Below are 16,627 nucleotides of genomic sequence, written 5' to 3' on the forward strand. Positions count from 1 at the left end.
GCACAGGAAGACAAGCTGGAACCTGATTACGCATGACTGCCTGATTTTCTCCCAGGAGAAGAACTTCTCAAATGCACATTCTACTGCCCTGTGGGAAACGGGAACTCATTCTGCAGCCAGTCTGATTGTGGATTAAGGTTTAAGCCCCACATCCCTTAATTGTGCCCACTCCTGCCCCAGATCTACCTGAAAAATATGGAAAGTGGTGAGGAAGCCACCTCTGGGGATATAAACTTGGAAGAAAAACACCAGTTCTGGGTGGTCTGGGAAAAGGGGAGACAGGGCAGCGGTGGGGCGATGGGTGTGTTCCTGAAATATAATTACAGTGAGTTATTTTCAACTCGTCAGGGGAGACTGACCGAGTGCCCTACACACCGGCTGCATCGTCTCTCTCTCAAGGGTCTCTGCCTTGTGTCCACCCCAACCCCAGAGGTGATCACAAGTGCTATTTAAGCAGCGTGAAGAACAGAAGGCCTGAAGCATGGCTGGGCCCTGGCCAGCGCCAGAACTTGGTTTAGGGAGGGCTCCCGCCACCCTATCTGGAAGAATGGCCACAGCGCCCACACTGCTTGTGGGAACAACGAGGTCTGCGCTGAGACGGCTTCCTTCTGTGAGTCTGGAACTGTGGTGCATCCTGGGCAGAGAGTGCCCATGTGATCAGCCCCCAATAAAAACCCTGGGGCTGATCTCTAATGAGCTTCCCTGGTAGATGTGACACACTCCACTAGTGCCGTCACAGTGCAGCTCGTGTCACTCCCCCAGGAGAGGACTTGACATGTGCGCCTGGTTCCCCTGGCCTCACCCACACGCCCTTCCCTTGGTGGATTCTGCTCTGCCTCCTTCCACTGCAATAAATCACAGCTCTGTGGGCCATCCAGGGTTATTAGTGAGAGCCGAAAGCACCTCCCAAGGCCGACTTCTCAAAGTTCCACAACGAGACAACTTAAAATAAGCAAAATGCTCAATCAGATAAACAATTCCCATGAAAAAGGTGAGGTTCAGAATTACTAAGTAAAATGCCCTTCTGAGCAAATACAGTCCTTTAACACAATCCAAGGCTGTGACACTAAACCTTACCTTTAAAACGACTGTAAACCACTACCTATCTTTTCCAAGAAAGAAACATTTATAAGACATATAATCAAGTTCCTTATGCCTCAAAGCAAAAAACTGTAGGAACTGGCGATTAAACAACGTATTTTAAATGCATAGCAAATCCTCGAGACGCCTGTCAGTAAAAGCACAGCTCCATTCTCTGGCAGTCAGAGAAGAGAAAAGGTGGACTGTCGATTGAATACACACATACCCATTTTTTTGTTTGTTTTTTAAAGATACAAATCCACACGAAAATGCAAGACGAGCAAAAAAATTTCTGGAAGCAGAAATGCAAACAGACAACTGACCTAGCTGACCTAAGCCAACAGTGGGGAAAAGCCTAGAACCAGCCTAGAATTAATTCCCCAAAGCTTGGCAACTGGCAGCACTGGGCACCTTCAGAAACAGGGTGAGGTTCAGACGACGTGACAGACCCCCTTCACCCAACGAAGCCAGGGGGCTGGCCCTCCAGTGAGGCAGGGCGGCAGGTCTCTGCAGGACGCCGGGCACCACGCGCACCCAGGGTGGGTGGGGGTCGAGGCCCCACCCTTCCCCCATCCCACATGAGGTGGCAGAGCCCTCCCCAGGGAACGTGACCAGCCCAAGCAGAGTCAGAGACACACCCCTCGGGGTGCTTTCCAAAGTGGCAGCAGCCCAACCAGCCGTGCTACAGCAGAGGTGCTTAGACTCGGGGCCTTCGGGCAGCAGCATCCCCAAGAACTCGCTAGAAATGCAAATTCTGGGGCCCACTGGGCCTACTCAGGCAGAAACTCCAGAATCTGTGTCTTCAGCAGCCCTCTGGGCAACTCTGATGCTCGCCCAATTTGAGAACCCTTGCCCTCAATGCAGCTCACAGCCTTAGAAGGCCAGCCACAACCCGGGACTTCCAGAAGGCTTCTCAGTAGCTGTTCAAGTCAGCAGACAAGCCAGAGCCATGAGACGTCTGCGGAAACCTCCACCATGAGACCAAAACAGCACACCACCTGGAGGGAAGGGGGCTCTGCAGGGAGAAGGAAGCTTCTCGTCATGCCCCTGCTCAGTGAGGTAACATCCACAGAGCAACAGCAGCTGCAGCAAACATAAAATCTTCGGAGAACAACAAAAACTGCCCAGAATTTAGAAACAGGAGCAGAAATGGAAAAGTCTCTAAGAAGTTTAGAAGACATAGCTGAGGAATCCTTACAGGAAACAGAACCAAAAAGAAGAGGTGAGAAGAGGAGGAAAAGTAACAAGAGGACATGGTGCAGGAGGCCCAGCAGGCGAGCAGCAGGGCCCGGAGGAGCTGGCAGAGGGACGGCTGGAGGAGAGTCAATGCCCAACCCAGCAGCCTGGAACAGACCTGAGAGCACTGGATGCAAACTGCCCCACCTCCTGGAACCCTGGGCAAGAGGAAGTTCCCGCAGCTTCCAGAGTGGAGGAAACAAAGAAAACAAGGTCAAAAATCAGAAAGACTGGATTTCAAGCACCATCTCCCAGATGCGCCCCCACACACCCATTTTATCTTAGCCACTGGAGGACGTGCACACCCTGAGACAAGGGAGCGAATGGGCGTCGACAAACACCACCCCCAACAGGAGCCGGGGGGGGACGTCCCCAGGGTGACAGCTGCTCAGGAGGCGCAGAGAGCCCGGACCCACTTCAGAGGATGAAGCTGCAGAACTCCTGATGCAACAACCGCCTTAGCAGGAGGTGCCAGCAGCTGGCCCAGAGCTTGCGGAGTGACTCATGTTAAGCCCAGCACCTGCCACGGGACTGTGGTGGGGGCCACGGCCAGCATACAACCAAACGGGCAGGTCCCCCGAAACTCCTTTCTGTCCTATTCCAACCGGCAGTGACTGGACCCGCCCATGCTGGGACGGGGATGAGCCTGCTGGGCTGGCAACAAGCAGGTCCAGCTGCTGCTCTCAGCTCCCGGGCACTGCAGACAAGTCAGGACACCTCAAGCCTTCAGACCCAAAACGGCAGCTGGAAGAGCTCAGGGTAGGACCTGGACTCACTCACTCCCTGAAGGTGCGATTCCAGCCGAGTGGACTCTGGCACCACGGAAGAAAGGAATGGGGCCAGGGAAGGACTCGGAGTGTCCAGATGAAGACGGAGGGCCAGGGTCTGAGCGCTGGCTCCTAACTCTCAGTCCCTCCACTGCACAGCCTGAAGACGACGTCGAATGAGCAAGCTGAGAGCCACTGAGAGACGTCACAGACAGGAGTTCACTGTCGAGCCCCTCACCCAGCACATCACAACCCACAAAATAACCAACTCTCCATCAGCAAGATGGCCAAGTGCTTAGAGAAACCCACACCTTTAATTAGTGGACACAGACTGAACAAGTAACTTTCAAATGGACAGAAGCCCAATGTAGGGACTACCCGGCTGCCAGTCAGACAAGCCCTGTGGCATGAGTGACCAGTGACCCTCCCCAGCTCTGAGCAAATTGGCCCTGTGCCCAGCACGCTGCGTGACAAGGACACACCCTTTCCTGCTGCAGAGGCCTGCAGGGCCGGCTGCCTCACAGGAGGGCACCTGCTGATCGGATCAACTTCGGAGACAAGTTCTCGAAAGAAAACACAACAAGCCCCCTGTGAGGCCCAGGGCAGGGCCGGGCCTGACCACTGGCGGGGAGCGGCCACCCATGACGGCTGCACTGCGGGGACCAGGGTGCCCTCACCTTTCGACTGGATTTTCTCGCAGTTGGGAGAGATGATGATGCACTTCAGCTTCCTGAGCTTCAGGTGCTTGAGGACCTCCCTCAGCCCCAACACGAGCCGGCGCTTGGTCCTGGCCTTGACTGGATCTTTCTGGTACATGCGGTCTTGGAAACGGACCAGCTCTTTCAGCAGGTCCGTAACACAGGCGTCCACTTCTTTACTGAGTATCTGGCTGCAGTAACTGAAAGGAACGTGAGCCGGCGTCAACCTCCCACTGGCCGTGACACCACAGCACTGCTCCCGCCACACCTCAGATGGGAGATGTGGGCGGCACGGCCCCTCTCAAGAACTCACACCCTGATGAGCAATGCTGCTCATAAAGGTGCGAGTCCTGCCCCACTGGACTACCTCATCGACAAGTAAGGATGGAGGCATCCTCCCCCACCCCCCACAACGAGGGACAAACGCCTCCACACCCCGCCTCCACCAAGGCTTGCCACATGTCCCCATCTCAGACACCTGCCATGCGCCTGTCCTCATGAACACAAACACCTGGAGAGTGTACCCTGGAAGAAAAGCAGGAGGGGAGGGGAGGAGGCAGAGCTCCCCAAGAAATCACGTAGAGAAACTAAACCATGACAGGGAACAGAGATGTTACACACCCACCTCACTACCCATTTCCCCAATGGCAAACCTGGATTTAAGGGCACCTCTGACACTGTACCAGGAAGACAGAGCCCTCATAGAAGCAGAATAGGTGGCCCCGACATGTGCTATGACTAGGGACCTGGCACCTTCCACCAGGAGGATGGAAACCCTGGGGCCCAGCCTCTCAGCTTTCCGGTGCCAAGCACGCCAGGGTGGGAGAACTCAGTGCTCAACACCAGAGGGAGTACAACCCGCCCCCAGTTCCCGAGGGCAGGCACGGCTCACTCACTCCCTGAATCTCCGGCTGTGGATCCTGGGGCAGGCGGCACTGCCAGGCGCCAGGTGGCAGGCCTCCACCTCCTTCTGGAGCTCTGCCCCCAGGGGCTCTTCTGACTTGCTCTCCACCACAGGAGTGGAGGACACCGCCTCTTCCATCTCCTCTGGAGCTTCACAAGAAAGAGGTCACGGCATGGCATCGGCAGGGCTCCGCACACAGACGGGCAAGGGCCTAGAGCAGGGCAGGCCTGACGGCACCTCACAGGGCAGTGTCATGGGAGCAGCCAGACTTGGCACACACCCGTCACGTTCAGACACCACCGCTGAGCATCACAGTGCACAGCAGAGGGATGGGAATGGCTTGGGAAAAACAGAAGAACCCGGCAACTTGCTGCTCCACCTGGAGGTGCCTCCCCAACCCAAATTAGTTATTTTTATTCTGGCGAAATATAAAATTTACTGTTTTAACAATTTTTAAGTATGCAGTTCAGTGGCCAAATTTATTTTCCAATTTTGAAATTTAATCTGAACAAGTCCACATATTAAAAGCAGGTTTTTAGTTCTGAATTTTTTGCACTGAAATGCTCAAGACCATTCTTTTACCAAATAAGAGCTAAACTCAAAACACCTAAACTACAAGAGCCTCGAGGGATGTGTTTAAACACCAGACAGGATTTGGTAATAGTTACGGTCCCCAAAGGGTTACTTCTAGAGACTTTCGAAGTGCAAGTGCGGTAACAAACCACCAGGAGAAGGAATACATGCACCAGGAGGGCCAACACCACAAAGACGGCGTCCTGCGGGCTGGCCTCCCCCCACCATGCGCAGAACTGGTACAACACCTGGCAGCCTGTCTGCAGGAGCCTCCATGGCTGGATGGCGGTGGACCTGAGCCTGCAACCCACCCGGGGAAACGCCAGCACAAGGGAGTGCTCACGTCCCACGTCCTGCTTCCACGGCCCCAAAGTGGAAGCTCCTCAAACGCCCACCCCCGCCCTGCCACCTTTACAGACCTAGACGCTCTGCAGCAATGATGTTCGGGAACTACCCCTACGGGCCACAGACATACTGCTGGCCAGAGGGGCACACACTGCAAGATTCCACTGGAACGAAGCCCCAAGGCTCCTTGGTGGGGCTGTAGTCAGGGGCCAGGCCTTGGGCTGGGGTGTGGGGACTGTGGGGTCGTTCTGCTTCTGAACTGGGTCATGAACTCACTTTGTAAAAGTCCTCAACCTGTACACTCAGGATCTGTGATTTGTGTACTGTTCTAAATGTATTCAATGAAAAGCTTACTTAAAAGTAAACACGTTCTTTTCTATGACATCATGTCTCACTCATGAGAAAGCAGCTTTGCAGGTAGGGGTGTTAATTCTCACAGCCACTTCAAGTCTCAAGGACCATCCAATGCCACATAAATCTATCTGGGGGGCCTTACTCCTGTCCCTCAGATGCCCCAGAAGCAGAGGCATCAGCAGCTCCGCCCGCCCACGGGGACTCCCCCCACTGTCACTCTGGGCATCTGAACACTTCTGCATTCCCGAGGCTCGAGGCCCACATGCTTTCCCCACACAGGGGCCGGGGGCTGGCAAAGCTCCGGGCAGTCTGCTGCGTGCACGGCTGCCCCCACTGAAGGATTCTTTAAGCGGCAGCCCACAGAACTGGGTACCTGAGGGGTCCACCTGCTCGAGGGCCCAGTCATCACCACCACTCTCTGCATCCTGTGCACCATCACTGGCAAAAGCTGGACTCATGGCATTTTCCTGGAGACGCTGCTGCTTTCTCTCCTGACGTTCTTTCAAAATAATCTTTAAAATTAAACGATTAAAACATTTAAACACTTGAACTTAAAAATAAGCAATGCGCCTATCCATGCCCTTACTCCCCAGTCCGCTGGGGGCTGGCCCAGCCCTCTCACCTGTGACCCAGGAGCAGCATGTTCCCCCAGTGCACAGAGCACGGCACGCAAGACCTGGGCTCTGACACAAGTGTGCAGCTCCACAGCCACCCGGCCCCGGGCAAGACACTCCTTCCCAGCTGAGACCAAGCACACCCAGAGGCGGAGAAGTGAATGAAGGACGGGGTGCCACAGCCCTAACACGTCTCCAAAAGCGCCCACTATTCCCCAAGTCTGAATACAGACAGATCACCGAGGGAGAGCGAGGGCAGAAACGGTGAATGAGGACACTAAGACCCCCCCTTTCTGGTCTTCCGCCCATGTCACTGCAAAGTCCAGTAAGAAAGGGCTTTCCCTGTCCAGCGGCCGAGGCCACCCTGCTTCACACGTTCCACAGCACGTGGGGAGAGCGAGGGAGCGTCCTTCAGAGAATCATGAACCCGTCTTGATAGGGGAAACATTAAACTCTAACAACCTAAGAGCTGAAAGGAGCAACAGGGACCTGGCGGAGTCTGCAGGTCTTCTAGCACCCAGTTTCAATGGAACACCACACACCTTCTTCAACGAGGTTGGCTTCTTGGCTTTGGGGACCTCCCTCTGCTTTCCCTTCTTCATCAGGGGGGCACTGGAGTCCAGGGGGTTGTGCGGGGTCTTCACTTCGCTGAAGCGGTGGCCCTTCTTCCCTGACGTGGCCTCTTTGGAGAGGACTGGCACGGCCCCGACTGCAAAAGAGTGGCACACAGGCCTCAGGCCATGCTGGCGGGCGGGGGCCCCACAGGTCTGTCTCAGGGGCCCCATGCCACCCGCCCGTCCCCACAGCCTGCCTTGTCCTCATCAAATTGTCCCTTAGACCTTCTTCTAATTGCCAGTGGTTCTCAATAAAATCTAGTATCTTTTGGTAGAGATCTAAAAAATTTATCAATTAATTTGGGAAGAATCATCTTCCTACCACTGTAATCGAATCTCGTTTCTCAGTCAAGTCTGATGATGTGTGGATCTTTTTTGGACTAAGGATATCTCTAGGCAGCTTGTACTTAGGACAGCTCTGTTGAGTAAGTCTCCACCAGCAACTTCAGTTGACACTGCCTTCGCAGATGACAGCTATTAGTTTTGTACAATTATCTTCTATCTAGCTGTCTTATAAAGCCCTCATAAGACTCTAATATTACTTCTAGTTGATTCTCTTGAGTTTTCCAGACATAAACACGCTTTCCCAAATCCCCTCACATGCAGCTGGCAGCAATCCCGGCACACAATCAATACATATCATGGTCACTACTCAACACTTCCATTGCATTTTCGGGATCTGCTCTACTTCCCACCTCGTTCCTGTTCCAAGGAAATAGTTCATTTGTGCATGTTTTTCCTACTTTTTAGGAAAATTTCCAAACACACACCAAAAAAAGACAACAGTATAACAACAAACCCCATGTACCTACTGTATCTTCAACAACCCATCAATATTTTTCCAAATGTATTTTACCCACAGTCTTAATTTTGGAATACGCTGTTTAAGTTACTGATGTTCTGTCAATCTGTTAACTCTCACTTGTCCAATACCCTGCTTTAGTGCACAGCGCGTCCACTGCGCCCTGCTCCAGGCGGCTTCCAGCTGTGGTGAGGGCACAGCTGCACGTCTTTAGAGCCTGGCTCCCACGCTGTCTTTAAAATGTGACTGGCTCAGTTCTTCTCATCAGCTCTTCTCGACAAACAACCTTGTACATCTGCTCCCTCAGCCCAACTCCAACGCCACCTCCAAATTCAGAACTTCAACTAGGCTCTGCCTGACTAATTCCAGGTGGAAAGGCCGTGAAAACCAGCAGCTCCCTTGTTTCTGCCAGGAGGGGCTTGCTAGATTTAGAGTGTGGTCACTTAGAGAGCGGACCTCAGCACACAGGGAGGGCACAGCAGCTCGGCTATCCTGAGGTGTCATCCTCTGCGGGCAAGCAACAGAGTGGCAGCCTAGCTGGAGTCTGACAGGAGTCCCAGGAGAGCAGCCTCAGGGAGATGTGTGCCTCACACATCTGGGCTGGCTCTGTGCACATGCAGCAAGGCAAGAGCCAGGCCACCCACACACCCCTGGCCAATGACCGAGCCCATGTATGTGTGTAGAAGACACGCTAGGCCCAGGGGAAACTGAGCCAGGCAGACCTGACCATGGCCTGAGGGCTGAATGAGCTCCCAGACCACACACCTGTGAACAGAGAGGGGGGCTGTGTAGTCTCGAGGTGTCTGAGCACAACCTCTGACCCACCTGTGCTATGTAGACACACAGGTGACATTTGGCAAGGCAAGCCAAAAACAAGATAAAAACAAGAAAAAATAAGTCAAGACAGCAACCACACACTGAGGGGAAGATAGACTCCAGATTCAGACCAGGGCGGTTACTTAAAAGAAAAAAAAAAAACCATTACCATCACTTCTCTCATGAAAAAATCATAATCCAGAGTTGCTACGATATATTAATCAAAATACTCAGTATTCAACAAAAAACTTTTAGACTTTCAAAGTAACAAGAAATTGTGACCCATCCTACCTAAGGAAAAACGAAGTTAGCAGAAACTGTCTTTGAGTGTCCCCAGCTGTGGGACGTAGCAGACCAGACTTTGAGAACAGATTTAACCAAAGGATTTCAACAAATAGAAATTATAAAGAAGAGTAGCTGAGCAGCAGATTTGAGATGGTAGAAAAATCAAGAAACTCCCAGATATATCAATAGAAAATATTCCATTTAAAGAAAGACTTAAGACTGAAAAATACTAACAGAGCCTCAGACACCTGTGAGGCAACGTCAAGCTGTCAGTATACAGTCAAGTGTCGCTTACCGACGGGAACATGTTCTGAGAAATGCGTCATTAGGCAATTTCACCATGCGAACATCAGAGGGTAATTACACTAACCTAGACATACAGCCTACTACACACCTAACGGCTATCTGGTACTAATCTGATGGGACCACCATTGTATATGCAGTCCGTGGTTGACTGAAACATCATTACATAGCACGTGACTGTGCATATAATGGGAGTGCCAGGAGAGGAGAGAGACAAGGACAAAAATTTTTTGAAGAAATAATGACCCTAAACTTCCCAAATTTGATGAAAACATTAATCCACAGAGCCAAAAACTACAACCAACCAAAGGTAGGATGAATACAGAGAACCACACCTGGACACATCACATGTATGGCCAAAGGTCCATACAAAGAGAAACTACGGAAAAGCAGCAAGAGATTAAACAAGCCATCACGGAAAGTGGAACAATTCAAGTAATACCTGACTTCTCGCTGGAAACAGTGGAGGCCAGAGGGCAGTGGAATGACATTCAATGCCTTAGAAAAAACTGTCAACCAACAATTCTATACTCAGCAACTCTATCCTTCCAAAAACGAAAGCAAAATAAAGATGTTCCTAGATGAACAGAGAATCCGTTGCTTAGCAGAGTTATGTACAATAGTAAAGGAAGTGCTTCCAAAGAAAGACTGAAAGAAGTGACACCACATGGTAACTGAATCCACAGGAATAAAGAACACTAAAATTTATAAATATAAAACTGGTAAATATAAATTTTTTTCTCATTTATTCTCTCAACTCCTTTAAAAGATATGACTGCATAAAGCAATAATGACAACACTGTCTCATTTGGTGTAACATATGCCAACGGTAGCCTATGGGAGCCTCCTAACAGGAGGGAGAAAATAGAGTTGCATTGGAATAAAGGTTCTTCAATACATAAACCAAGACATATACTGTAATCCTTAGAGCAACCTAAAAAAATAATTTTTAAAACTAAAGAAAAGGGGCCGGCCCAGTGGCGCAAGTGGTTAAGTGTGTGCGCTCTGCTGCAGCGGCCCGGGGTTCGCCTGTTCGGATCCCAGGTGCACACCAATGCACTGCTTGTCAAGCCATGCTGTGGCGGTGTCCCATATAAAGTGGAGGCAGATGGGCACGGATGTTGGCCCAGGGCCAGTCTTCCTCAGCAAAAAGAGGAGGATTGGCAGATGTCAGCTCAGGGCCGATGTTCCTCACAAAAAAACAAAACAAAACTAAAGAAAAAAATCAACAAAGGAATCAAAATGGTACTCTAAAAATATTTAACATAAAAGAAGGCAGTTAAGGAGGAACAGAGGAACAAATAAGACAGAAAGCATCAGAAAAAAATAGCAACACAGCAGTAACTCCAACGACAGTAACAGTTACATTAAATGTGAAATGGACAAAACACCCCACTCAAAAGGCAAATACTGTCAGACTACATAAAAAGGAAGATCTGACTACATGCTGTCTACAAGAAACACATCTCAGATTTAACGACCATGTCTGCTAAGTGGCCAGGGCTACTCTTCCTCTTCTTCAATCTGGCCAGCCAGTTGGGAAGACCTGATTTGGGCTCCAGAACAGACATAAGTCCCCAAAGACCTTTGAGTTTAATTGTGTTCTAGCCAGAAAGCCTGCACAGGCATATCTGGCTCAGCTAAAAATAAAGAGGAATTGTGAATTCCACTTACCTAAGTTTTACTTTCGACAGTTCCATTAGTGATGTCAAAAGGGAAGATAATAGGATTTTGGCATTCATGGGATCTCTGGCCAAAATGTCATTTCAATACTATCAAAATCTCAGCCTCACAATCCAACCACCTCAAACTACTTAAAAATCTGATCTGATTGAAGGCATCCCCCACTCGTTGCTAAACTGTTTACTTCATACATGAGTCTGTCTAAAATGTCCAACTTGAACCTAGTTGCAAAAGAGCCACCCCCTACCCACTCAGAGGTAGTTCCCCCCTTTTCCTACTTTTACCTTTAATTGGCGGTCTGGAACACTCAGTCCATAGTTTACATGTGGAATAAACAGGTATCAGACATAATTATTCCATTTCATACTGTTACAGACTTCATAACCTCATGGATACCTCTGCCTGACATACAATCACCTGGTGCCTCCATTCACCACTGCACCCTGGGAGCAGACCTGCTGGGCTCTAACAAGGGACGTGCCTGAATTGTGCACAACAGTGCTGCACTGTACCACCACAAGAGAGCACACAAGAACAGACACAGGACAAAACGTAAGCTGAATGGTGTGAGACCAAACTCTGCTTTAACTCCCTTTCCTGTTCCCACAAGCACTCAGGATGAAGGCCTAGCATCACGGGACCTCAAACTGCTGACTGCGGTGCTGCCCGCTCCTCCTCCAGCTATGATTCAACACGGACGATGACAGAGTTGTTGTCATTGAGTGTGGCAACCCCTCCTCAATTTTCCACTAGTCAACACCAAACACCTCTATGAAGTACAGAGAGAACATCATGCAACAAAACACTTCCTGCAGGCTCCCCAGGAAGCTCCATTCTTCACAATCAGGAGTCGGGTACCATACTTGCAGATTTCTCTAGGCGTGATACACGTGACACACAAGACATCTGCTCTGAAAAACTTCCAGGCTAAGGTAATTCCTGCTGTGAAATGAGTGAAGCCCTCTAGTGTACATGTCTAGGTATAGGGGGGTGTGTGTATACCTATATGTATATATATACTTATTTTCTGTATTTTATGACATCTTAAAACTTTTCTAGCTAGGAAGACACTGCCCCTCCTGTGGCAGTCATTCTTAGAGACAGCAACAGCACGCCTGTGACATGCAAACCAAACAATCCAGAGCCAGACCTCCTCTGCCTGACCTGTGCCCAGGAGGCAATCCTCCGCTGCCTTCACCATCCCAGGACTAGCTGCCACACACCTAAGGACCACCCCCGGAACCCAGAGATCACCAAGATTATTCAGACCAGCCAATCCTAAATAGATCCCCCTGCCCTGCCTTGCCTTTCCTGTGGAAACCCCAAAAAAGCTCCAGGCCTAAACCGGGGAGTATAACAAGCTTTGTTTTCTCTTGAGCCCCTTCTGTCTCCTCTTATGGCTGCATGTGACTGACCATTTTATCAAAAAATACAAAACAAGCCCAAAACTAACTGCTGAGGAAAAGGTGACCTGGCCCACAGGTAACCCACAAATTATCAACTTCCACCAAAGCACCCAGATTAGTCTGAAAACATTTACACATGATAATAGCACTCTAGGTCTTTGCCAAACAGAAGATGAGCTGAGAAAAGCAATTCTGAGGGAAGACTATCTAACAAGGGGGCAGTGGTCTTAAGCTTTGGTGTACATAAGAATTACTCAGACATGCGATGTGAAACTGTGGATCCTGACATAAATAAAATTACTAACATTGTTGAGACAATTAAAAAAATTTAAATACAGACTGGATACGAGACGCTAACAAGAAATAATCATTAATAGTAGATGGGAGGATGGCAGAGTGGTTCAGTTAAAAATAAAATCACCATCAGTTAGAGATGTTGACTGAGGTATTCACAGGTGAAATGACACATCTACAAGCTGCTTTAGAATACTTCAGGAAAAAAAAAGTAGGGTTACACATGCAACAAGATTGGCAAAATGCAGATAATCATTGGAGCTGGGTGATGGGGTCATCGTATTCTCTACTTTTAATGACAATTTAATTTTCCATAATAAAAAGTAAAAAACAAAGACAAAAGAAAAAAAAAAAACTCCTATCCCCTGATCCTACCCTAGCAGTCCTAATGCACTGCATCTGAGGTGTGCCTGGAACCTGCATGTTCAGCACGCTCCCAGGTAATGCCACTGCAGGCGGTCCTGGGGACATGGTGTGACAGAGCAATACCAGGGTCAGGGCCATGCTGTTCACTGGTGCGTCAGCCAGTGCACTCTGGCTAACATTAACTGCATTCAGACATTTTAAGGCTGTACTCCAGATTTTAAAGGTCACCAGGAAACTGTCACATAAAACATACTGCTGCTGAAGCCACAATAACGCTATTTAGGAAACTGCTCACTCTACCATTCGGTAGCCCTTATAAAATGATGCAAAGGAGAAACAGCGTTTAGAATTTTCAGCTTCAAAAATATCCCACCTCCACCCCCACCACACCGGCTAAAATTAAGAAGACCAACAGTTACACCAAATATTGGTGAGGATGTGGAACCACCAGAACTTTCCATACATTATTAGTGACTGTAAAACAGCACACAAGCAGTTTGCAGAAAGATCTGGCAAATTTATAAACTAAATATATACCTACCACATGGCCCAGCAATTCCACTCCCAAGAGAACTGAAAACAGCTACTCAAACACAGACATGTCCACAGCAGTATTATTCACAACAACCAAAAGGTGGAAACACCCCAAATGTCCATCCACGGATGAATGGACAAACAAGTTGTGCTCAACAGACTATGATTCAGCCATAAAAACTAGTGAAACACTGATACGTGAACATGGACCAAAGTCTAAGACATGCTAAGTAAAAGATCTACACAAAAAGTCACACGTTGTTTGATTCTTTTCATATAAAATGTCAAAACAGGCAAATCCATAGGGAAAATGCAGACCAGTGGTTGCCAGGGGCTGAGGGGATGGGGAAAACGGGGAGCTTAATGGGTACGCAGTTTCCTTTTGGGATGATGAACAGGTTTTGGAACTAGACAGAGGTGGTGGTTATGTAGTAAATGCCACTGAATTGTACACTTTAAAATAGTTAATTTTATGTCACATGAATTTCCCCCAATAAAAAACAAAAAGGAACTACTGACACACATACACAGTATGAGTAAATCTCAAAAATACTGTGTGGAGTGAGAGAAGCCTTACACAGAGGGGCATACACTGTAAGATTCCATTTATATGGAGTTCTAGAACAGGAAAAACTAAGCTATGGCAGGAAAAAATCAGAACCATGGTTACTCAGGGTAGCAGCCAGGACTGACTGGGAAGGGCCTGTGGAGACTTTCAAGGGTGCTGATGGGCTCCACGTGGCCGGAGTGTGGGTTACACAGTCAAATGTTTGACAAAACTCCTCAAACAGTGCATTCAAGACCTATGCATTTCATCATTTGCATATTTTACCTCCGAAGAAAAAATACAAGAACTATAAATAAGTATTGAACTCTAGTTAATGACATGCATGCTGCAACACACAGGAGTAAAATACACTGAAGTCGGCAACTTTCAAAGGAAGCAAAAAAAATAAAACATGTTGATGGATGGATGGATAGATGATGGTCAGCAAACTTTTCCTTAAAGGGCCAGACAGTAAATATTTTAGGCTTATTAGCACATGCGCATTGCAATACCTGACTTGCCATTACAGCCCCAAAGCAGCCACAGATAATATAAACGAATGGGTGCTGACTGTGTTCTAATAAAACTTTGATTTACAACAGGTGGCCATTGCTGACCCCTGGGACAGTTATGTGATAGAAAAAAACTAACAATTGTCCGATGTAGGTGGTGATTACACAGTGCGCACTGCACAATTTATTCAGCTTTTCTGGATGTTTGAAAATTTTCAAAAAAAAAAAAAGATCCTACCTCCCCCAAAGAGACAGAGTATGCTTACTGTTCCTGGGATTAATGCCATAATAAAATCACCATGAGTTAGAGGGGCAGAATGAGCTACTTACAGGTGAAATGGCATGATGTCTACGAGTTGCTTTAAAATGCTTCAGAAAAAGAAAAAAGTAAGCTTCTTTACCATTTCCTTGGGTATCTACATATTTTTTTAAATGCAGTACATTTCAAATAAATAAATATTAAACTGCCTCAGAAGGAGGAGACATATTTAAAAGACTATGGTGGCAAATGTGCCTATCTCTTTCTGTGACATACTGCGCATTTCAGCTGTCTCGGCCCTAAGGCAAGTTGTCTCAGAAGAGAGGGTGACGGCACCAGTCCCGAGCCCACACTGTGACCAGCTGCGTCCCCGCACAAAGGCAGGTCATTCGTTTCTGAGATACAGCTTCTTAACCTGTACAGGGCACTTAATACACCATAAGATTTTCAGGTACACAATGTCGTCATATACATGGAGGACTCATCCTTCAATAATATCTATTTCTTAAAGCCATCATATGTAAATAACTGTTAAAAAATTTAAGGAAAATATTCATAACATGAAATCTACTAGTCTAACTGTTCTTAAGTGCAGAATTCAGGGGGATCAATTACACTCACAATGTTGTGCAACCAATGCACCCTCCATTTCCAAAACTTTTTCACGCCCCAAACTGAAAATCTGTCCCCATTGAACAGTAACTCCCCACTCCCCCGCCCCTCAGACCCTGGTAACCTCTAATCTACTTTCTGTCTATGAATTCACCTATTCTAGATACTTCATGTAAGTGGAATCATAAAATATTTTTCCTTTTGTGACTGGCTTATTTCACTGAGCATAATGTTTTCAAGGTTCATCAATGTCGTAACACGTCAGAATTTCCTTCCTTTTTAAGGCTGAGTAATATTCCATTGTACACATATACCGCATTTTGTTTACTCATTCATGTGCTGATGGACATTTGAGGTATCCCCACCTTCTGGCTATTGTGAATACGTGGCTATAAACACTGGCATACAAGTATCTGACTCTGTTTTTAATTCTTTTGGGTAAATACAGAGCAGTGGAATTGCTGGGCCATATGGCAACTCTATATTTAGTATTTTGAGGGACCGCCAGACTGTTTTCCAAAGTGGCTGTACCATTTGACATTTCCACCAGCAGAGTACAAGGGTTCCAACTTCTCCACATCCCTGCTAACACTTGTTTTCTGTTTTTGATTATAGTCATCATAATAGGAGCAAAGTAGTGGCTCATTGTGCTTCTGACTTGCATTTCTCTAACGACTGACGTTGAGCCTTTTTCATGTGTTCTTGGCCATCTGTGTATCTTCTTTGGAGAAATGTCTTCTCAAGTCCTTTGCCCATTTTGTAATGGCATGTTTGCCTTTACTGTTGAGTTGTTGGAATTATTATACATTTGGAGATTAAACCCTTATCAGATACATGATTTGCAATACTTTGCAGTGACACTGTGCTTTTGGTGCCCTATCTAACAATTCATTGTCTAATCCAAGGTAATGAAGACTCATCCCTGTTTTCTTCTAAGAGTTTTACGGTTTTAGCTCTTATATTTAGGCCAGTGATCCATTTTGAGGTAATTTTTGTATATGGAGTGAGGTAGGGGTCCAACTT

At 47.9% G+C, this 16,627-nt stretch overlaps 1 protein-coding gene across 6 annotated transcripts in view; it reads right to left on the bottom strand.

Annotated features, from left to right (window-relative positions):
* SECISBP2 (SECIS binding protein 2) overlaps positions 1 to 16,627 on the bottom strand; it is a 40,236-nt gene that overhangs the window by 4,338 nt on the left and 19,271 nt on the right. For all 6 annotated transcript variants that reach the window (XM_087444777.1, XM_087444778.1, XM_087444776.1 and 3 more), the window contains 4 exons: positions 7,114 to 7,280; positions 6,331 to 6,469; positions 4,678 to 4,834; positions 3,761 to 3,981 (listed from right to left, as the gene is read on the bottom strand). In XM_087444777.1, the coding sequence (XP_087300903.1) occupies positions 3,761 to 3,981; positions 4,678 to 4,834; positions 6,331 to 6,469; positions 7,114 to 7,280 (684 nt within the window). The remainder of the gene's footprint in view (positions 1 to 3,760; positions 3,982 to 4,677; positions 4,835 to 6,330; positions 6,470 to 7,113; positions 7,281 to 16,627) is intronic.

This window comes from Ceratotherium simum, chromosome 20 (genome assembly GCF_057802395.1).
Source record: "Ceratotherium simum simum isolate JZ-2026a chromosome 20, ASM5780239v1, whole genome shotgun sequence".
NCBI lineage: Eukaryota > Metazoa > Chordata > Mammalia > Perissodactyla > Rhinocerotidae > Ceratotherium > Ceratotherium simum.